General features: G+C 36.9%; 1 protein-coding gene across 2 annotated transcripts in view; it reads left to right on the forward strand.

The window, feature by feature from the left end:
- The first annotated feature begins 1,320 nt into the window (after positions 1 to 1,320).
- Positions 1,321 to 23,048, forward strand: part of ADAMTS6 (ADAM metallopeptidase with thrombospondin type 1 motif 6) — a 150,816-nt gene continuing 129,088 nt past the window's right edge. The window contains exons 1-6 of one of the 2 annotated variants that reach the window (XM_050912923.1): positions 1,321 to 1,417; positions 2,218 to 2,582; positions 10,242 to 10,410; positions 14,836 to 15,053; positions 15,560 to 15,643; positions 16,140 to 16,285. In XM_050912923.1, the coding sequence (XP_050768880.1) occupies positions 1,321 to 1,417; positions 2,218 to 2,582; positions 10,242 to 10,410; positions 14,836 to 15,053; positions 15,560 to 15,643; positions 16,140 to 16,285 (1,079 nt within the window). The remainder of the gene's footprint in view (positions 1,418 to 2,217; positions 2,583 to 10,241; positions 10,411 to 14,835; positions 15,054 to 15,559; positions 15,644 to 16,139; positions 16,286 to 23,048) is intronic. The other variant, XM_050912924.1, reaches the window with a different exon arrangement.

Consider the following 23,048-nt stretch of genomic DNA (forward strand, 5'->3'; position numbering starts at 1 on the left):
TGCAAGAAGCTGGGAGGGAGCATAGCCAGGACAGCTGACCTGAACTAGGCAAAGGGGTATTCCATACCATGGAACATCACGCCCAGTATATAAACAGGGGGGAGTTGGCTGGGAGGTGCGGATCGCTGCTCAGGCATCGGTCAGCGAGTGGTGAGCGATTGCATTGTGCATCACTGGTTTCCCCGCCCCCCCCCCCCTCCTTTTTTTTGTTATATTCCTTTTCATTACTGTTATTATTATATTTCATTATTACTATTGTTAGTATTTTATTTTACTTTCGTTATTAAACTGTTCTTATCTCAACCCACGAGTTCTGCCTTCTTTCCCAGTTGTCCTCCCCATCCCACCAGGAGCAAGGGCGGGGGGGGACGACGGGAAGTGAGGGAGCGGCTGTGTGGTGCTTGGCTGCTGACTGGGATTAAACCACGACAGATATACACAAAACATTTTTGACAACAAATATTTGAAAATTTAGAGTATGTATGATGAATAGCTTCAGATACTGAAATTTGTTCTTTGGTATTAGAACGTGCAGCATTCCCATTTAAGTGAATGAGAATTCTGCCTGCATAAGCAGAACCCAGGCCCAAGTAATAACAAAATACATGCTGCAGAAAGATCAGATAACTGTACTCTGGATTCTTTCCCAGGTTCTTCCTTTGTCTACCAGTGTTATTGGGCCTAGTTATTCACTGCTGAAATCAATGAGTGCATAGCATTGATTATAGCTGGAACAAGTCTGAACACAGTATTTGAGCAACAAGAAACCTTAATTTTATGAATCCTTATGCCTATTTAACATAAAGTCGATGTGTGCATCTTAATCTGTATGGATGTGCTGTTCAAGGTTAGTGGTAATTCATGGTTTTTGTAAGACTGTGACCTTGGCCCATAAAAGTGATAATGGTTGAATATAATTTCAAAATGTTACATTGCGTCGTTCACTATGACGGCTTAGTGTTTTGTGGTATAGGGTCTGTTTTAGTAGAAAGAATTTGCCTTGACTCATTTTCTTTTGTTTTTCAGGAAAAGAAATGGAGCAAGTTCAGTAACTATCCAGTCTAACATCTTACTGATATCTTAAGGAATCTTACAAATACTTATTCTGAATTGAGAAAATGACTGCAGATATAGAAGAAAGTACAGGTTGTTGGAAAAGAATACCTGTCAAAAAGTGGAACATCCAATAGTTAATTTGGAAGTAGTATAAAATAAATATACCTGTTATGGTGCGATTCTGGAGTGGAGTTAACTCTATAGCACACAGGTAGCTCTCCAAGGAGAGAGAAAAAAAAAAAGAGCTTTCTCTTTTTCTAAATTATGGAAATTTTTTGGAAGACGTTGACATGGATTTTGAGCCTAGTCATGGTTTCATCGGAATTTCACAGTGACAACAGGCTTTCATATAGTTCTCAAGGTAGGGGTCCGACCTCTGTAGCTGACAAGAAGCATCTATTTTTGCATTGCATTTGGGTAATATTTTCTAAACCATGTTTATATAATTAATGAGATCATATGGGCTCTGCTCTTAGTTTTATCATGATTCATTGTAATGGAAGTTTAAATACAGCAAATCTGATTAAATTTTTTGTTTTAATTTCTTTCTGTTTACTTTTAATTGTAGGAAAGCCTTGCAAATTAAATCTAGTAAAATGTTATACATGGTAATAGTTTAGAGACTTGCTATAACAACATTAACATGTTTTTAGATTAGGAAGTAAGGATCTAATGAGCCATTAATATTTATAGGTTTTTAATGAAATGAAGAGCCATTTACATGTTTTTACAATATAATACTTTGCCATTACTACTGTTTTATTCTTGCAGGTGGATCTAATAGCTTTTGTCTTTGAATGGTATCACTGGGAAGAATTTGTCATTCTTAGGTTAGAATTTGGCCCCAAATGTTTACATATTTTGGGTAAATAGGAAAAGATACGTAGTTAAAAACTTCTGTATTTCCAGTTAAAAACTTTTGTATTTCAAATTAATAGGAAACTAAACACATTTTCTTGACTTAAAAAGAAAGAAAAGAATGTTTTATTTTAGTTAGTAAAACGCTACATCTTGCGTTTACCTGAAAATGACACTTGCTCATGAGGGTGATGAGATTTAACCCAGTATGGTTTATGTTTATACTACTACTTGTTGTTTCCTGTTATATTTTCTTCTCTTCTATGCCCACTCCCTGGACTGTCTTACCTTGTGATTACAAAGAGGAATTCCTGTCTTACCTTGAACACTACCAACTAACAATCCCAATAAGGGTTGATCAAAATGGAGCCTTCCTCAGCTTTACTGTGAAAAATGCTAAACCCTCAAGGAGGAGGAGGAGCACAGACCCTTATGACCAAGAACTGGCAGCAGCTAAATTATTTTTTAAACTTTCTGCCTATGGCAAGCACTTTCATTTAAACCTGACTCTCAACACAGATTTGGTGTCCAGACATTTTACAGTAGAATACTGGGGGAAGGATGGACCGCAATGGAAGCACGATTTTTTAGACCACTGTCATTACACAGGATATTTGCAAGACCAGCACAGTACAACTAAAGTGGCCTTAAGCAACTGCAATGGTCTGGTAAGTGCACATTACGTGTTCTAGTATAATAGTGTTCTTGTCCCTTTTAAATTACAGAAGAAGAACTTAATTGGCATATCTTTCAGTTTTTTGAGTTCCTGCGGGAAGCAAGCAGACAGGAAGGTGCAGAAAACCCCTAAAACCTGATCTGGGTCCTGGGGAAAAGTAGTCATCAGTTTTTCAAGCTTAATTGTAAGTACTAAGACCCAATTCTGGAGTCCTTCAGCAGGCAACATTTTCAGTGTTTACAGTGTCTGCACTAGGGCTGCAAGATTAGGTCTGTGCTGAGATCCTTAGAGGTTATAAAATGTTGCAAGCTCAAGGGGTGGGGAGGAGGAAACTGTGGATCCTTTAGGATGCTGAATCTCTCCAGCGAGACATTGATTGAACTGAACACCTGCTTGTTGTCTTTGAGAATGTGGGTTTAGAAACTTTAAGTAAATAACAAAGAGGAGGAATTGCTTGGTGTAGAAGTCATCATTGCTATAAATGCACAGAGGTGAAGAGGAAAGTGGATCCTTTGCAAGTACCAGCATCAGAAAGTAATTATTCACCTTTTTTTAGAAATATTTTGTTTACAAATTGTAAACGGTTGCATTTAAAAGTAGGATTAGAAATTCTCATCTCTTTTATTCTCTTCTCTTACTGTTGATTTCTTGATCACGTGATGGTAGTACTTGCATGGGAAAAAGCTTCTTTTATTCCCAACAGAAATTAGAAAACAAATGCAAAAAATTAAAAAGCAGACTATTGAGTAACAAAATACTAAAACAGAAGGATATGACTAGGAAATACTAAATCAAGATCCAGTAATTTCTCTAGTAAAAATATATGTATCTGTTACAGTTATTCATTCTGGTTTTAATTATAGTAGAACATTGGTCAATCTTGTTAGAAGTAGACAGTTCTAATAGCTAAGGAAGAAAAAAAAGATTACACAGACTTGCTAAACTAAATCCTATTTATCCTTGGAAGTGCTATTGAATAATGCATCTTGGGATGTTATTTACAAACAAAAGCCAGCTGCTTCAGACCTAGATGGGTTGCATTACACCCGGCTACTTGTGATATCCCTGGTACAGTCTAGGCTAACATTTTGGAGTACTCTTGAGGAAGAAGAATTTAATGAGCATTTCCAGGGCTAAGTGAACAGTTTCAAAGGAATGTACTTAAAATGGTGTTCCATTGAGTGTGGTATCACAGTTTGGTTAATGCAGACTGGTAGCGGATAGGTCTGAATTTAATACAGTTTTCACTTTGGTTTCGCAGCTCCCTTATAATAACTTTCTTGTCACAGTTATTTAAACTCTTAAACTAATATACTCAGTCATTTTGCTTTTGAGTTGTTTTCAGCTAAAAAGACTATGGAGACCAAATCCCCGCTTTCAGGATTCACTTCTTTAAAAGAGGCTGCATGCCTCTGTCTCCAGAGTTTCTGCCATTTGAGGCATAGACTGGTTGGCCCCCTTGGAGCCTGCAGTCAGTGCCATGGTGCTCCCATTTCAGTTCCTCTCTGACCTTGGCCAGGGAGTGAGCCAAGAATGCCTGGTCTTGCCTTAGCTGACTCTTGTTTTCCTTTCATGTTAGGAAAACAAGAGTGGGATGAAGCAAGAAAAAGTCCATGTTTTCTGATCAGCTTTGCCCATCTCTCGCTCCTCATGGCACTTCTTTTCTTCAAAGAATTTAGCAGCATGGAAGGTTTCATGGTGAAGCAGAATCTTTCTTTGCTTCTGTGCCTCACACCCTGAGGTGACATTTAGCATTCCCATTGCAGCGTGTTTTCCCTCTGCCCTCAGCCTTGCTGTTTTGCTGGAGTGAAGCCGCCTGTTGTTCTGTGGTTCTAGGTGTCAGTATGTTAACTTAGTGTTTGTAAGTTAACTTCAGTGTGGAGTGCTTCCCAGTTAAATAGTCATCTTCAGTGCTTTTAGTTGTCGTCAGCTCTTAAGTATTTCTTCCAGGTATTAAGGCAGCCTTAATCCAGTCTCTGGGCACACCATGCCTGGCACTCTCAAGTTCTTCATGGTCATGCCTCTTACTTGGGACTGCAAGTATCAGGTGTCCACTGCATCTCTTAGAAAGGCCTAGTCACAAGCATGTGAGGCTCCTGTTATGCTCCAGAAGCAGCAGCAGGGGTAACACAAGGCTCTTAGAGAGGCAGGAATCCTGCAGAGGGGTGCAGCAGTAGGCTTGACTCAGTATCATCCTCTACTGTACAGCAACTCTGTCATCCAGTGTTGGCAGGGCCTTCCAGAGCAGAGAGTATGGGAGTTACCACTCCATTCAGATAAATCCATCACAGAGTTATTTTTAAATGATGATTCCTACTGACAAATATTTTGTTATATAGCTGCTGGTTAGAACAGGTTTAATAAAGCAATTGGCACTGGATATTGAAAACAATATTACTTGTTTTAGAATTAGTAATAGTTCAGAATATGGTGTGCTTAAGGCATTGTCGTATTTTCCTATCTGAATGTTGGTCTGTAAGAGACTGCCAGTCACATTCTGCATAGTCCTTGATTAACATCTGTCTCAAAGCCAGTCATTTTAAGTTTGACTCTAAAATAGGTAGTAATCTTTAACAGTGAGTGTTGCTCACAAGCAAACTTTAAGCATTCCATTTATTCCAGTTGTCCTGTAGGCTTCAGTATTGCCAAATGAGTCAAATTTCTTCCCCTTAGTGAATGTTTTGAGTTATTCTCTTTAGTTATTCAGGGTGGTCAGGTGAGACCATGACCTAATTAACATAAGTTGTATGACACTGAAGAACACTTGTATCTGAGATGAGTTCTAGTGCAAGGAGGGCTTTTTCTCAGTTTCATTATGATAAAAGTGACGAGCACTCAGTTCATTTCCCTGTCACTGTTTCCTGTTTCAGCCTCTCCCTCTATATTTCTCATTACCAAGTGCCCCAGAATTACAGGCTGCTACTTACTGAAGTTTCATTCCAGCAGTTTCCATCTGCTGGGCCCTGATTATGCCATAAATTGTCTGAAGTTATAAGGAAAGCTCTGTAATCCAGTGAGCAGTCGTGAGGAAATTGAAGGTCTTGTCCGGCAGGCTTGCTGGCTTCCAAATTCGTATTTACTTTAATGGATGTTACATTTGTGGATGGATTGCAGGTTTGGGCTTCTCATGAAAGAGCCTGCAACGAGCAGCATTTTGGGGCTTTTGGATGTTTAGTGCAAGGCAACAAGGCTGAGGCATTGCCTAAGCTAAGTATGTCGTACTGAAGGAAAGAAGAGAAGAAACGGTGGTAGACTGGCCGAAGAGAGAACTACTTCACATCAAGGGAAAGAAGTTTGTCTAATTCTGTCTAATCCTGAGGGGAGCAAGTCTTAAAGAAGAAAAGTTTTGGAGCTCATAGTAGTGGAATCGAGCAGAAACTAAACTTTTTGCGTTCTGACCCACCTCTGTCCTCTGCCAGGTGTCAAAGCTCTTAACTGAGTGCTGAAACAAGTTTTCCGCAGTAGTGGATTTTGTCATTTTGAGCTGAAAAGCCCAGTAGTGGGAAATACTTTAAAATGTGTAGAAAGTGATTATTATTAGGAAAGTGAATGAGAGGTTAAATCACATTTTGAGGCTACTGTGGTTCCAAGGAAATGTTTAATGTAAAAGGCCAAGTACTTCTATGGCATGTGAAGTTCCATGCACTGAGTAACATCTATGCTGGGTAGCACAGATGTCTCCATCCAAACAGAAATAATGAAGCAAGCACAAGAAGTAGGCTGTGGCTAAAAGCATGACCTTACTTGGTTAAAGGAGGAGTTATTTTGCTGGAAGACTTCGTGTTTGTTTCGTGTATTCCTAAATTCATATATGTATAAATTATTCATATTCTTCTTAAATTAGCTCATTTGAAAGCTGGTTCTACCATAAAGAATGCATCTACTTTTACAGATTATAAATTGCATATAGTATGGTATTTTTGAATCATATGTAAAGAACGTCTAATTTAAAAAATAACTTATAAAAATCAGAAATGAAAAGGATTTAGTGTTCTAGATCAGTATCTTTGGAGCTCTCTTTGGTGCTAATATGTATTTGCAGTATAGACTTAGTATTCAGAAAATTATGTATAAGCTGTCCCTGTCCTAGTTTTAAGGTGTCTTGTTAGATTCTATGATGTACTGTCTCAGGCCAGATCACTATTTTTTTCATCTTTAAGAACACAGTAAGCCAATGCAATCTTTTTACTCAGTCATAAAACCACACTGAAGTGTATAGCCAGCTGTGGACATACTGACCAACACTGACACATTTTCAGAAGTTTCCATTACTACTACTTTATATTAAAAATGGGTAAACCATAAAGTCTAGAAAGGTTCAAGGCATAGAGAAATTGTGAAACAATAGTACTGTGTGGAAACGGCACGCACTTACTTGTCCTCCATAATTCAGTTTGCTTCTGCGACTGATGGATGTCCCCCGTCTGAAGGAGGTTAAGGCCCCAGCTGGACAGCCTGACAGAAAAAGATGCCTTTTCACAAATTCAGGGGAACTGCATGTGGATTCACAGATTTGTCTGAGCATGTCAAACTGCTGGATCCAGACCTTATATATGTTAGCAGGAGTTGGCAGTCTGTAGCGGGATTGGATAACACAGGACCTCAAACAATCTGTTTTAGATAATAATCTTGGGAATGTTGCTTGTAGTAGCCTACTTGGGGCGTTCAGCTTGTTTCTTAAATTCATGGTGTTTTGTCAAAAGCTTTTGCTGGTCATTCTTATGTCTTAATGATATTTCTTATGCTTTGGAGCAGGAGTTTATTTTACAAACTGTTCAAATACAACAGCGAAACAAAAAAAAATTAAAATTCCTTTTAATGCTTTAAAAAGGCATTGTTTCAATCTCCTTTTTCAACTGAAATTATGTTTTGCTCAAATAGTAGATTATAAGCCAAAAATGGGGTTTAGAATGTTGGTTTGGATATAATAGCCTAATTCCCACTGATTATTAATCAGGCATTGCTGAATGCATATACAATGGAAGTATCTCTAGCCACATGAATTTTCTAAACTCAGAATAAATGCTGGTTTTTACTGACATACGTCCTTTTTATGTACAGAATTCAGAGTGCTTCTTAAAAATCAGTCACTGCGATTCAAGAAGGCTACTTGCATCAGGTTAATATTGGAAGAACAGTTTTGTTTGCAAGCAAAATAAATGTTAGGTTTAAAATGGTATATGTATGCTGGGCTTATGTGAAGGGCATATGCAGGGCAAGTGCGTTTCCAATGTTTGTCAAATCACTTGGCTAGCTGCAGCAACTGACCACATACATGTTCTGACTACCTAGTGGCAGGTGTAAGTTAAAATTTATTTGCAGTTCCTCAACTAAATGTTATTAAAATCTCTCATTTCTGAAACTACCATAGTGTTTGGGCAGAGGAGATCAGATGTCAACTAGGCATAGGAAAAATTAGTGATACTTTCCTAACCTTTTTCACTGCTGGTACCTGAAGGAACTGTGATCATAGTTTGCAGACATTCATAATAGTTTTTGCGTATTTGCTCCTACACCATTTGTGCAGAGAATTAATGCTGCAATTAAGTGTTGTTTATGGCATCTGAATTGACTCACTCCCACTGAGGTCATCTCACTGCTTGAAACTATCAGTTTCAGTATCTGATATAAATGTCTCATTCATGCTTAGACTTGTTAACCTGGCTGGACTTGAGTACAGACATGAAGGGTGTATGCTCTGGAGTAATCAGATTTAGGTTAAGACCTGCTCTGTTGAGGAGACAGAGCCACAGGTTAGGTGGTACCTCTGTCTCCTCAGGCTTGGCATGAAGCGAACAGCCTGATGGTGTTGGCCAGAACCGCTCTGCAGGACTCTTCCTATGGGAACATAATACCAGAGCTTATAATGGCTCAGGATTCACTTGAACCCAGATGCCTGACATCCAGACTGGATGCAGTCCAGACTGTCAAGGTTCTTTCTGTACATCTGGCAAACCCAGTTACAATTTGGTTTATGTTTTCAATACTATTTAAGCAGCGGTGTACCAGTAAGTGGTTTATTTTCTGGTAAAATCTTAGACTCCAAGTAAAAGAAGGCATTGTGAGAGGAATTTTATACCAGCATCTTCCAGGTGAATATAGACCCTGATGTTACCTTCTTGAGTAAATAATTGAGTTCATAATGAAAAATACCACTGAAGAGGAACACTTACTGTTATAGTCGCTATGTAAGGAATGTGTAATTGAAAGCTGCAGTGTGTTCACACATGTATTTTCAAAATTTATAATATGGATGTATTTGGAAAACACTGTTGTTTCTGATGTGTTGTACAGGATTTTTTATTTTGTAAGTTTTACGTTGTTGCTGAAATCTGATTATTCCAGGAGTGAAGAACAGCAGGCATTTGATGTACAAAACAGCATCAGGACAAGAGCTTTGACCAAGAGTACAATGGCAAGCCCTGATCTTAGAAACAGCTTTAGGATATTTAGAGCAGATATGGAGCAGGTGGTCTTATGGCTGATCATAGAAGTCTCCGTTGGAGGAAAAAAATAACCCCTTTAAAAAAAGGCTCATGCATAGTACTTGCTTTACAGATCAAAGGTGTGGTAGAAATTTGTGATTCATCAAATCAGGATATGAATGCAGAAGTTCCTGCTTCCAGTCTCGTACCTGATGAGTAGCTCTTTCTCCCGGTGTAGAAAGTTCATACATTTAGAGTTTTCTGGATACGGATACCAGAATTTTTTGTTTAGCAAATATAGGTTTAGGAGTCTGTCAGGGCTTATTGCCCAATATTTGTGTATCCGAAAGGATCCCAAAACTGGATTTTCTGCTAAAGTTCAGTTTTAATTGCTGAAGGTTCAGGAAATTGCATAGTTGGCCTGAAATCTCGCCTTTCTTCCATAAACCACTTCCTGTTTGGATGAAGCTGAGTTCACAAATGTGAAAGTTATGAGAATAGAGTATCTACGATTCTGCACTGCAGTATGAGGGAAAAAGTTAATTTGTTATGTAGCATGAAGTCTAGTGCACAGTCTACAACAAGTCGGATTTGCCAGATTTGTGGCAAGACCTTTGAAGGAATAAATGCTTCGTAGATAGTGGATCCTAAGTTAATATTAATAATTTGATTTTAATAACTAGCTCAGTTTTGGAATTGAAGACCTGAATGTAAAATGCTGAATGGTTTCCCTGAATATGTATTCTAAAATGAATCCTTCATGCTGTTTTCCTTTGCAGTATGTGGCTTTAAGCATCTAGTGGTGTGGCATCATAGAGGGATATTGGTCTCACCATTTGAGCAAGGCCATTTTGGCTTGGCGTCACCTTTAATGGATACGAATCATGTAGTTTTGGAACATCTCTGTGAAGAGATTATTTGTCATATACCAAGAATATCTCTTGCTTTCTTACCACATCCACCAAAAATTATGGGAAAGAACTCTAGAAATAGGGCAATGATATTTTTATTCTTTTCTCATTGTGTTGCTTATAGGTGCTTACTCCTGCTCCCACTAAAATCAGTGGAGGAGAGCTGGCTCATGCATTGTTTTCTGTGTTGGCTTATAGTTGTGGATTTCTTCACAGAGATGGATGATAGTCAAATGTTTTTTAAAAGTTAAGCATTTTAATAGGAGTTTTATATTTTCTTTTGCAAGTTTTAATTTTCTTATTTTCCTCTTTAAGCATGGAGTCATTGCTACAGAAGATGAGGAGTATTTTATTGAGCCTTTACGGAATATAACAGAAGATTCTAGTAACTCTAATTATGAGAATGGTCATCCTCATGTTATATACAAAAAATCTACCATGCACCAGCAACATCTCTACGATCACAGTCACTGTGGAGTCTCAGGTGAATAAGTGTCATTCCTTTTAAAAAATCATAACTTAAGCTGTTTTTTAAAATCTTGCTTGGTTCACATGTAAGATACAGTGGAAAAAGTAGCAGTGGGAATCCTCCATTTGGGTGATGCAATGTGCCCTGTTGAAACGTTTTGCTTTTTTTCAGATTCAGATCAAGAGTATAGTGTCTTTCAAAAACTGAGACACTGGGAGTCAGCCTTGGTTTATGCCTGTGTTGTGTACAGTGGTAGTAATGAGCAAAGGCTTCCTCAAAATGTGCTATAAATGTACCTCATTCCCCAACTGGAAAGCGTGATTGAGTGACTAAGTAGTGATTGAGTGACTACAGCTCAATGTTTAGTAAGTGTTCCATCTCATTTGAGGAAACTTGACATGCAATAAATGTGTTAGTACTATGATTAGTAATACATTTGGAACTGGAGTTCACATCTTTCTCATTTACAGAAGTTTATGGTATTTTGATACTGGCTTTTGGTTCAGTGGGTTAACATTATTCCGTAATAGTCAAATATGTGATTTACAGGTGCCTTGTGGGAAGGATTATATAGTTTTGATTGAGAGGTATTTTCTGAGTAAAGCAGTTTTCACTTTCACAAATACACTTTTCAAGTACTCTATGACATGATTTTCACTTGCTTAAACTGAAGCTGAAAACTAACTTCTTGAAGACAGCATGGAGTAAATCTGACAAGTTATTTTAAAGCACCAAAATAATGTTTTTTTTACATAATAGAAAAATGTTCTAGCCTTGTCATTTGTTTATATCTCAGAAATAGCTTGTTCTTAAAAGTTCAGTCCAGGACAGTTGTATTCCATGAGATTCAGTGCACAGAGCAGGCTGACAAATAGTAGTCTTAAAATAAAATGATATCACTGGTCATTGATGTAACTTATTTCAGCTTCTTTGGGAGCTTGTAACTTTTACTGGCACCAGCTGACTAAACTTACAGTACAGGTGGTCATCTACAAAGGCCCATGCTTGGGAGACAGTTTTTCCTGAGTGTTTCAGTTAACTGTGTTTAGGGAATGTCAGACTTTATGTATGTAACTTCTGTTTTAGTTTGGAAGCATTATTCCAGCTATGTGCTTCTCATATTGCAAAACAAGTCTCCTAACTATTACTGCCTGCTAACTGGTTGTAAAAGAAGAGTACTAATGTATGTTCATTTTGTAGGGAAAGCTGTCACTTAAGCCTCTTGAAGTAGGCAGAAGAATTATGAAATGTAGGATGATGCAATTTTTTCTATTATTATATCCCTAGAAAAAGAAAGGATATTGGCCTCTGTCGGATGTTATCTTCTAGATTAATGCTTAGGAAGCCATGCTCCTCCAAGTGAGGATTAACCAGTGGCAGCTAGTTTGGTCAGGTTGCATTCAGTCGTTCTGGTGGTATCTGTCGTATGGATCATAGGTTGATCAGAGATATGCATCTTGCGTGCATTTTTTGTGAAACATGCAGTGATCTTTAGCATTTATTCCTTTGCATATTTGATGCTGCCTTTGTTCTTGGAAGCTCCTGTGCGTTTCCTGAGCTTCACATCTGTCACATCCTGAAGTCCTTAATTCTTGAAATACTAAAGCACTGCTTTTTACAAGCCTGAGACTACTATCATGCTCTTTCATCTCAGTTTCTCCTTTTCCTGTTGTTCTGTATACTACTTCCACTCCATGAAAATTTCTGAAAGAATTTGCTCTCCCCCAAAACTGCAAGGTCTTACTTTTCCAGATGATGTGCTATTTTAATGTTCTCCTCATGGATACCAAAACCTTTTAAACTCGTTTTCTGAGCGCTGTTGCAGCTTTATCCCAAAGTGACATGTCATCCAAAGCATCCCCAGAATATCTAAAAAGTAAAGTAAAATATTAATTTTCAGTTTCACAGCTTTCAGACCCTAGGACTAAAGCCAGGTTTACAGTAATCTTTGCGGCATTTGACTGGTTTTGGAAGTTTTGAGCAGTCCAATTTTGTGTTTTTAAAATGCAGTTGTAACAAACCTGTAGCTGCCTTTTGGCAGTATATAATTTATTTTGTCTGGAGACTGATTTTAGCTTTACCTTCAGAACAGTTTTGCCAGTATAATATTCTGGGAGGAATCTGCTTGTGTAGCTGTGCCACTATTCACAGTCTGGCAAGCTTCCCCTACTGTAATCTAGACCTAAATTTATCGGGTACCTGTTCTGTATCGTGGGAGTGGTCAGGATTTTGAAGTGTTGATAGAGACAAGAGGAATGTTATTTCTGACCTTTCTGAGAAAAATGGCGATAATTGATAGAAAGTGGGGTGGGGAATTTGGTGAAAGGATGATCAGAACTGGTTGGGATGACCAAGTGATGGACTACTTCATAGTAGATAGTAGAATTATGGTGACTAATAGAAGAATTGGAGAGGCAGGGAGATTCAGATGAGAACATGGGATAGATTTCATAACCTAAATTAGATTTTAAGCAGTTAGACATAAGAATGTTTAAAAAATAAAAAATGATAAATTACTATTTCATGTATGTATCATCACCAAGTTAACTGTGTTTTATTAAATATAGCTGAAATCATTAAGGCCTTGATAAGAAGTTGACCACCATCAAATTCCAATTGCTTCAATGGGATTTGAGGCCACTGGGTTATCTTGCAGAATGCTATGTTTGGATAGGATTGAGAAACAACAAATTTGACATACGAAAGCTGCAGAGTGGCAGATTATTTAGGGATGGCTCTACTATATGCTGCCTTATATAGTGGTTTTACTCATGCCAGACTTTACAGTTGGTGTACTCTAAAATGAAAAAATGTTTGTATATACATTAAATAATGATGTTAAAATAGTAAGAAAAAAACCAGCACATAATGCTTCACTTCAAAATATTCTCCTGGTTGTGTCCTACATAAGTAGCTTTCTATTGCGTTTTGAGATCTTTTTCTGTTTGTGTTTGTGTTCTCTGGTCTCTCCCCACCTTCAGCCCCACCTAACATCTTTAGAGGACTGACTTAGGAAAACTTGGGTACCATAATTGTGAACTCTGTGTCTACACACATTTGGATTTCTTTTCAGTTGCAATTTAAAACCTAATTCCCTGCTTTTGTAATCATTATTTTGGGGTTAATTACAGTGTTTTTCTGTGGGTTTTTTATTTTTTCTTTCCATTTTTGCTTTTTTACTTCCCGATAGCTATGTTCAATGTTAATGAAGTTTATTTTTTTTTCTTTTTTAATATATTAAAATCTGTATTCTTTGTGGTGTAGTTATCGCTCTTTGAAAATAGCGTGTTTAGTTGAATTGAATAAAGCATTGCTTTTTCACGGAAGGTACTGGTCCTATCTCAACTGATCCTTAGCTGAACCCATTTTAGTAGAGGTAAGGATGCATCTCAGAAATTGCTCACTTGAGCAGTCCTGTTCAGATAATTATAAATTTATCTAACTGTTAACGTTCTTAGGTTCATCCATAACGAGCAAGAATATCTTAGATATTTTGAAATCCTACTTAGGTAAAACCAGACTAATAATATACTTTGATAAATTTAAGGTTGAGGTCTGTGTTGGCCTTTGTGGAAAAGTGATACTTAATACACACGAAAATGCCAGTTTTGCAGGGAAGGGCGGGTTCAATTTTGTCCTGAGGACAGGAATTCAAATTCAAAGTAAGTTTGTAGTGTTTGTTTTGCTGATAATTACAGCTGTTTGGATTTTTAATAACGAATCTCTTGCATGCAAGAAATATTTTTTCTGTATATTTACATGAAACAAGTACAAGAGTCAATGTATTTGGATTAAAATTAGTGTTAAAAATAACTATAGCAATTATTCCATGGCAGGCCATTTTAAACTTCCCATTATAGTTAATTCACAAGGTAGATAAAACATAATCTGATAGCCTTCTGAAGAGAAAATTAATTTATTTGGCCTGAAAACTATTAGGCTTGTAAGCATAATTGCCTAATAATTACATTTTCACAGGAGGGAAAAAGCTTTTTTGGTGCCTTATCAGTGTGTTTAATTCCTTAAGGTATTTTGATACCTTTTACCTTAATTTTGAATTTTGATTTCCAGTATGTTTTTTCTAAATGTTATAGCTGTCTTGTTCTTATCCTTCTGAAGTGTGCTTGTGTTTAATTATAACTAATCTTTAGTATTAAAATAGATGTGCAGAATCAGATACGTTAAGAGAAAATTGATGATTTATTATCCGAAGTCAAGTTAAGGAGAGTTGAGAATATTAGAACTCAAAGTTGGTTTTCCATTATATAAGGTATTTTAAAATAAAAAAAAAAAAATCAGATAATAAATTTAAATTTTCTTTGCCTCGAGAAAGACTTTCTTTTTAGAAGCTTGAAGATGGTAATCTCAACATAAAACAGCTGCATTTGAATGAGTTTTACTAGTGACCCCTCTGATGTGTTTAATTATTTTTGTTCCTAGAAGACCTCACAAGAAGCGGTAAACCTTGGTGGATGGGTGATGCATCTGCTTTTCCAACTTCACTTCCAGTCAATGACACGTTAAGTAGTCATAGTCGACAGAAGAGATCAGTAAGCCTTGAACGGTTTGTGGAAACGCTGGTAGTCGCAGACAAAATGATGGTGGGGTACCATGGTCGCAAAGACATTGAACACTACATTTTGAGTGTAATGAATATTGTAAGTTTCATCCCTCTCTGTGTTCATATCAATATGCATGTACTGAAATGATAAAGCAACTGTAAAGTATTTATTTATTGGCATGACTTGCAGGAATTAATAGATGAAATATGGCAAATGTTAGCATTGTGGGAAAAATGCAGTACTGTTTCTGTCAAGAAGTACGCTGTGATCACTTTTAAATTGTTTGTCTTTAATTTTAAATTCATGTGATTACATTTAGATTATACAATTCTATTCTGTTTAAGTCAACAGTCTAAATGCTCCTTGTGCTGGATGAATTATGAAACAAGGTATAAACAGTTTTGACTGAAAAGTGTGACCCAAGAAGTTTGTTTTACTGAATGGTCATTTTTTGGTCCAAAAATAACTCTTACTCAAGTGATAGTGATAATTAACATTATGAAATTACATTGAGTGAGAAAATAGGTTAATTTTTAACCATTTAGGAAACAAGTAATGTTTCTTGTCTGACTTTGTGCCTTTTCTTATTTTCTGGAGGTCAGGTTGCCAAACTTTATCGTGATTCCAGTCTAGGAAACGTTGTGAATATTATAGTGACACGTTTAATTGTCCTCACTGAAGATCAGGTAAGAGCTGTTGCGCTAAGCTTTGTACCCCTGAAATACAAGTTACGTTATTGTGTAATATAGATTTCATTTAATTATTGCTTGAAATGGCTGCATCTGAGTACAAAACCTATCTTGTAATCTTTCACTACTTTAATCAAGATGAAACAAGTCAAAGGAATATTCCTCATGTATCATCTCAAAGATACCTGTTCTTACTTCAGGTGGATATTAATACACCTTCGGGGATGTCAGTTTTATTTTCAGATCTATATTTTGATATTCTGATTTTTTTGTATTGACATAATCTTTATTAAAGTTGGAGCAGAAAGAATGCCTGTTCAGTAATACACAGCTGAACTTGGGGTCAGATTTTACAGAGATAAAATTTGGCAAGAAGAGTTTATTCCTAGAAACCACTGCTTCTAATTATAGTCCCATTTTAGTTTTCAAAAGGCTTAACAACTGACCTTAGTAATTTGTTTGGAACATTTCTGGTATGCATGTTGTATTGCAGCCAAACTTGGAGATAAACCACCATGCAGACAAGTCCCTCGATAGCTTCTGTAAGTGGCAGAAATCCATTCTCTCCCACCAAAGTGATGGAAACACCATTCCAGAAAATGGGATTGCCCACCATGATAATGCGGTTCTTATTACTAGGTATGGTCATTATAAGTATTGTGTTTATTCTATTTTATTTTATTTTTGTAGCTTTCTTGTTCTTACCTTATATATATGTGTGTGTAGGCTGGTTGCAAAGTAATATAATTGGTAGGTAATCTTAAGAGGAGGAGGATTGATAGATGGCTTGTCTTAAATATATCAGACTATTAAACTATAGATTAAGAATTTGGAAAAGGAAGATCTGCAAATTACTTGCTTCTGCTGTTATTTTCACTTCATAATTGCCAGTGCAAAGTATTCCAGTAGAACAGATGGATCCTATTGAACATTTTATACTTTTATAATTGAAAAGAATTCATAAGATTATGGAGAACAAAACAGTATGGAAAACGTTTTGTTAACCATATATAATGTTTTCTATAAGAATTTCAAGCCAGAACCTCAACTACTGTAATAGTATTTCTGCTGAAGAACAGGTTCTTGCAGATTCAGGCAATGTGAGAATCTGCTTTGTAGCTGTTTTGATTTATTATGCTTAATTAAGATGAGAACTGACAGTTTTAATAGGTGGTTTCAAAGCCTGTGTATGTGCCCATTTGTTTGCTTCTATTGCACTGTTACTGTGATAAATTCAACAAAGCTTGCACTGTAATCTTGCAATCCTGATAAACATGTTCCTATTTGTCCTTTGCAGTTACAGGTAGGCAACTTCACTTTGTTAGGAGATCAGTTTCCCTGTTGTTGAAGGACAGTATTCTTTTCTATTTTGTTTAAATAGCAGCAGGTGCAGCAGCACTAATTTGGATTAGGATCTTTTTATTAGTTTCTGCTTTCCAGGACAAGTTCTGTACTGTTTTGTGTGTGACCTATTTGTGGAATCATTGTGTTCACTACAGAAAATTTTTAAATAGCGATTAAAATAATGCATCTTTTCTGGAATTTTGCGTGAAAGGTGTAAAAGTGGCTGAGGTTTTTTGGGATGCTGGTTTTTGTTAGTTTTGTTTTGTATAAGGAATAATCTTTTTTTGAGACGAAAGAAAAGCTAATGAATCACTTGTGTGTGTTTTTTGCATTCATATTTCAAATATAATTGTTACATGTGGTCATTAATACTACATAGTAACGATTAGAATGATTAAATGCCAGAGTGATTCAGAGAGCTGTTATAGTCCAAGAAGTTTAAAAAATAATATTAAAGTGTCTAATAAAAATAAATGGAATGAAATTAAAAATAAAATATAGTTACATTCTAAGATCTTGATTTTTCACAAAGGCCTTCATTTATGCTCAATTTTTTGCATACAAGTAATTCCTTTACTAAGGCTGCTCACATGTGAAATTAAATACATCTTCATAGCTGTGCTACACATCAAGCTTTTACTGGTATAATTTAGGCAGTGAGTGAAAAAGTGTAATCCATAGGTGGTATGGTTGTGTCAGTTGAAGCCCCCCAATATTCATGTATAAGCTGCCTTGGCAGCACTACATTTTTACTGTTATGGCTGAATAACCTGATGTTTTGTTAGTGTTATTCTGGCACTGCAAAGCAGAGTTGTTTATTTTCTTTCACTGTTGTGCTTTAATATGTTTATTACTGTATATTCTGTACTGGCTTCCCTGTTCTGGTAGGATGTTCCCAGCATAGTTATGAACCGTTCTGTGTTCCGGACGAAGGCTTAAGTCAGTGCTAACTTGCAGATTTTTAACTGCAGAAGGAGCAAGTTTTCAGAGAACATGGATAGTACCCATTGAAAATTAAGTTTTTCCAGCAGGAATTAGTAAATATTAAGGACTTATTTTATTCTTCATTATGGGGGCTTAGTAATTATATAAGTATGCTGCAGAGTTTCTTTAGGACTTGAGTATGCTATATTTTAAAAAGGACATGAGTTATAAAAATAACTTCTGAGTTTACTTCCAAGAAGTTTACACTTATAAGTATGTACCTATATTTTAAATCAACAAAGTGACTCAGTGTAGTATCTGCAGGCTATTAATACCTACCTTTGTAAAGCGTCGCTGAACTTTTAAGTTCAGTTATATATGCTTTCACAATATAATGCTTGTATTAATTTATTTACTATAATAATTGTACTTTCTAAAAATAATCCCAAAGGCTACACTAATCAGTTTGAATGGATCAATCAGGCTTTTACTGAAACGGCTAGCTATTCTGGCTCTTACTAATAACATGTATCAGCATATGTGAAGAAAGGATTTTTGTTTTTTTAGGTTGGAATGTGTAAAGAAATTTATATTAATATAAACATGTAAATCCATTAACTTTAAATAATTCTGAATGAATTACTCAAATGGTAACATGCTTGTTTTCATTTTATTTTGGATCTCTTTCTTGATGAACCAGAGTTAATGCATTATATGTGAAAGAGAAGGGTATAGCTACAGTGCTTTAAACTCCTAATGTGTTGGAGAAGTCTTTAATAACCTCTTCTACCTGAAGGAATTTGAACCTATACTACCAAATACTGTTATTTATTAGCCACTGTAATAGTGTTTTGAAAGTAGTTTCCTGAATCTGTCCCACTGATGCTGCTCTGCTTTGTATGGGGTAATTACATTTTCATTGAATTCGACGCTAGAACCATTTTTTGGTCATTGTGTGTATTACTATTTTATGGAAAACAGGAAAGCTTCAGTTCAACATTATGAATAGTTTTGTGTTGATCAAACCCAGATTTTTCAGTAATTGATGTATTTGAAAATATTGCCTAGTCCTAGCTGAGTATTTAAGTTTGCAGCTTGTTGCAGCTACAACAGTCTTTATCAGAAAAGTGGGACAAAGTTGCTAAGAAAAGGAGTCATTATCTTCATCTGTGCAAATGAAGACAGCACCTCAGCTTTTCTTAGCAACAGATGGCTTTCCTCCATGATACTTTCAAAGACGGCACGCTCTCATCTGGGAAAAAACCCAGTACTAAGGGTGCTGATTCCTTAGGGCTGTGTGCTTGACCGATGTAGACAGACTTATACCCTAAACTAGCTGTATGCTAAAACCAGGTAGCCTCACTGGCATGGAGGTATGCCAAGCTAATGTAGTAAGTCCCATGGAGACGTTACCGTGCCTGCTAAGCCACTGGTCTTTGGACAGGAGCCTACGTGTGTTCAGTGTGGCTGGTGTACAGGCTTCTCTGTCGTGGTCCTGCAGGCACCATGCAGTCTGCAGAGCACTTATTTTACTAAGTGGGTAGGGGATTGCAGAAAACTTCTTAGCTGATAATAAAAAATAAGGCAGGTAAGAGACTGGTCCAAGTAAGAGCCTGATTCCCAATCAGGCGAGCAAAATTGTGGTGATGGAAATATGGTATTACTTGCACAAATACAGTAACAAAAATAATGTGCATTCTCAACTCACTGTGGTGAGTATTGGGACTGGTTTAGCTTCTGTAATGCTGCCAGACTTTATGCTGTAGGCGTAGAAATGATAATTAGCAGAAACGTTTCCTGATACTATTGTCAGCAGAAGCATCTTCCTTCAGTTTCACTGGGGAGCTTCTGAGCATGCCTGAAATTGGTAAGAATTAGATACCTTCTTATGATGGGAACCCAAGGGTAGGTAATAGGCCTTGTACAGAAGGCTTGTTACAGAGTCTTGGGATATTGGGTGACTTTGTATAACAAGAAGAGCAATTACCCAGAACACTGATAATACTTTTGTGTGTGTTACTGTGCTTTTGCTTTCTTTTATTCATTTACAGAACTTTTGTTTGTATTTTCTGAGTCTTAAGTGCTTAATGTTATTTCAAGATAAGACTGTGACTGAATTAATGTTCTAAAACAATGAGACCTATCTTTTTTTATAGTACTTGCTCTTTGAAATTTCACCTAGATTTTTTCTGTTGGAGATGATATTTAAGTCTCAGACTTTAATATTTTATCCTGTAATTGTCCAAATTGGGTTCTTGGAGGCAGGTGAAAGTAGAATACTAAGCAGACAGGTTTTAGTTATAAAGTTGATTTACAGCATAATGCTGTTAAGACAATGTCTTCTTTTTTCCATGAAGTCACTTTGACTTTAGATAAACCTAGTGAATCCTTAAAATTCTTTCATATTACAAATTCATAGAAGTAGGAAAAAAACTTGTATGGTTCTCTTGTCTCAAGTCTTTTGGTAGACAAAAAGTAGTCTTTGCATTTGGTTCCTGTATTCCTGGATCATCTCACTTCTCAGCACAATGCTGGGTTCTCAGATTTGTCATTGTAAGACACAGTGCAAGTTTTGAGAGTCTCTGTATATGCTCCCTTGTGCATCCCAACCCCAGTGTAGAAGTATCTATTTGCCTTTTTGAAGTTAGTTCTTGTTTATTTGCTGATATTTATTTTTTTTTAACCTTCATTGGTAGCCTTCTTCCTCTTTTTTGTTTCTTGAGAAACTCCCTAAGAAATAGAGTCTCCATAGTTTACCTTAAAAACACAAAATTTCAGAGGTCGCAGTGTGCACTATGATATTGTTACTTATTTTTGAAGAACACTTAACCCAGCTTCCCTTCCATTTCAATCAGTCACTTCCTTCTCTTGATCTCATAGATCATAAAGTAGGAATTATGGAATTCCCCAGCATATACATTATGAACAAAACTATTCCTTGTCCTCTGCACCTGCACAGAATGGTAAGGGCCAGAGGTTGCATTCTAGGTTACACTTTGTGGCAGGCGTGGAGAAGATGACAAAATTTAAAAAATGCCCCCTTTTTTTTTTTTCTTTTACACCTTAAGAGTTCTCTGTTACTACATTTCTGTGTAGCTCAAGATGGTTAGTTTGATTTGTCCAGGTACTACATAGTTGTTTTTCCAAATGACATGTGTGACTGACTCTATAAACTTTGCAGCAGCGGAGTCTTTTCCTGCTGGGAGGGAAGATCCAGAGCTATTAATTTGCCTCCTGGTGTGTCAGTAGATCAAGTAAAAGGCATACCAAACAGCCCATAGAGAGGAAAGTTTCAGGGGGAAGTTGAGATGCCCACGCGTGTGTGTATCTTGAAAGGGGCAGAACTTGGTCTTTGAGATACCAGTGTTTTAAACAGAGAAACACTGGAAACCTCACTTAAAGAGATAGTACTTCTCAAAAGTCGTTGCATGAAATGTCATCTCCTGTTGGTAGCACCACATACCAAGAGTTTGTTTTACGTTTTTTAAAAAGAAAACCAAATCCACTATGCTTGACAAAAGCATTAAGATCTCGTTGATGCAGCTACAATGCTTTTATAGGAACATAAGTGATTCCATGCAAAAAACTTCATGAAGTTTTGGTTTTGATACTGTAAAACTGCACCCTTTTTTTTTTTTTTTGTCCCCTCTAGTACACTTAGAGATGCACATAACGTAGATCCAGCTTCTGAAATTAATGACTTATAATATCTTGAAATACAAAAATTTTTTACCTGGATCGAGTCCACTTGAGTTAGTTTTGCAAGTGGTTTACTGCTTTAGCCACAATTTATTCCACAGTCCCACTGAACTGATGTGCTCTGTTGGAGGAATCTTTATTTGCTTGAATAAAGAATCAGGGCCATAAGACATTTTTATTGATTAAGCCAAATACACCTCAATTTGGAGGTTAGACTGGTGTCAGTAAAAATGTTCAGTACCACAGATGGTGTACTTTTTCTGTTCCTCTGGGTTTTAAATGGGCTTGTGCATGTTAATTTTTGTGAGACAGTGAATGAGCTCTCTCGTAATACAGACTCTTATATTTTTGCCAGGTACCGCTGTACTTGTAATTCAGTAAGTGTAAGGCTAAGCAGTGTGGTATGGCTGCTGTTAGCATTAACCCCTGTATTAGTATGTAACAAGTCTCTAGCAACACTGCTGGAGCCCATATGGGAGGCATCAGCATTATTACACAATTGGTGGATTTTTCAAGTCTTTCAAGGAGAGAAATTTTACAGAACTAGTTTATTGTATACGTACAAGATTAACTTCATAATGCTTCAGTTAGTTGTTCCCTCATTCATGTGCCCTCATGGGCAAGATATACTGTCTTTCGTGTTTCTGTGAGATATGCATCCCCTGTGCAGGCCGGTGCTGCCAGGTTTTCTAAGGGGGCAGAAGGTATATGTATATGGCAGCAGCCCTAAACTCGTGTAAGTCTTGTGGTTCATAATCTAAAGAATCGCAATGTTTCTGGCATTGCTGTAAATACTCAAGAGGGGCAAAAAGTTTCTTGTTTCATTTTGCATACCTGTGTAGAGCTGACCACAATCGTGGCTTTCATTTTTTTAATAACATTAAGGGGTTTTAGGTAGCCGGGGATGATTTGGTAGTTGCATTGTCCTGATAGCAGTCCTAAAAGGAAATGTATTTTGTGGACACAGTTGCGCTTTTGCATGTCAGTTGCTTGTAAGTTAGTAATATACTTTTATTCTGTAATAGCATGTAACATTTCCCCATCAGGTTCTGTACTAGTTAAGGCATTTGGTAGTGAGGTAGGGCCAGCCAGGACTCTGCACATTCCTTTCCTCCTGCAGGTCCAAGATTGTTATGCGTCTTTTCTGAGGCACTTTTCCACTTTTTTCTGGGCTTCTTAACTTGTTGCAAAGATTTCTTTTCTATACAAGTCACTCTCACGTTGCTCTGTCAGGACAATTTCCTAGCCTTGTCCAATAAAACTGCACATCCAAAACATTTCTGTTCCCATGAAGCCCTGTCTATGATCCTCATCCTGTGGTTTCCTCCTCTGTTAATGAGAAGGGCTCCGATTTCAAGAAGTAATTCTCATGTCAGTTGTATCTGTTTGCTTCTTACTTCCTTGACTCTTAGCCCATTAAGCGGTTTTCACCCTT

This window comes from Gymnogyps californianus, chromosome Z, assembly GCF_018139145.2.
Source record: "Gymnogyps californianus isolate 813 chromosome Z, ASM1813914v2, whole genome shotgun sequence".
Classification (NCBI taxonomy): Eukaryota; Metazoa; Chordata; class Aves; order Accipitriformes; family Cathartidae; genus Gymnogyps; species Gymnogyps californianus.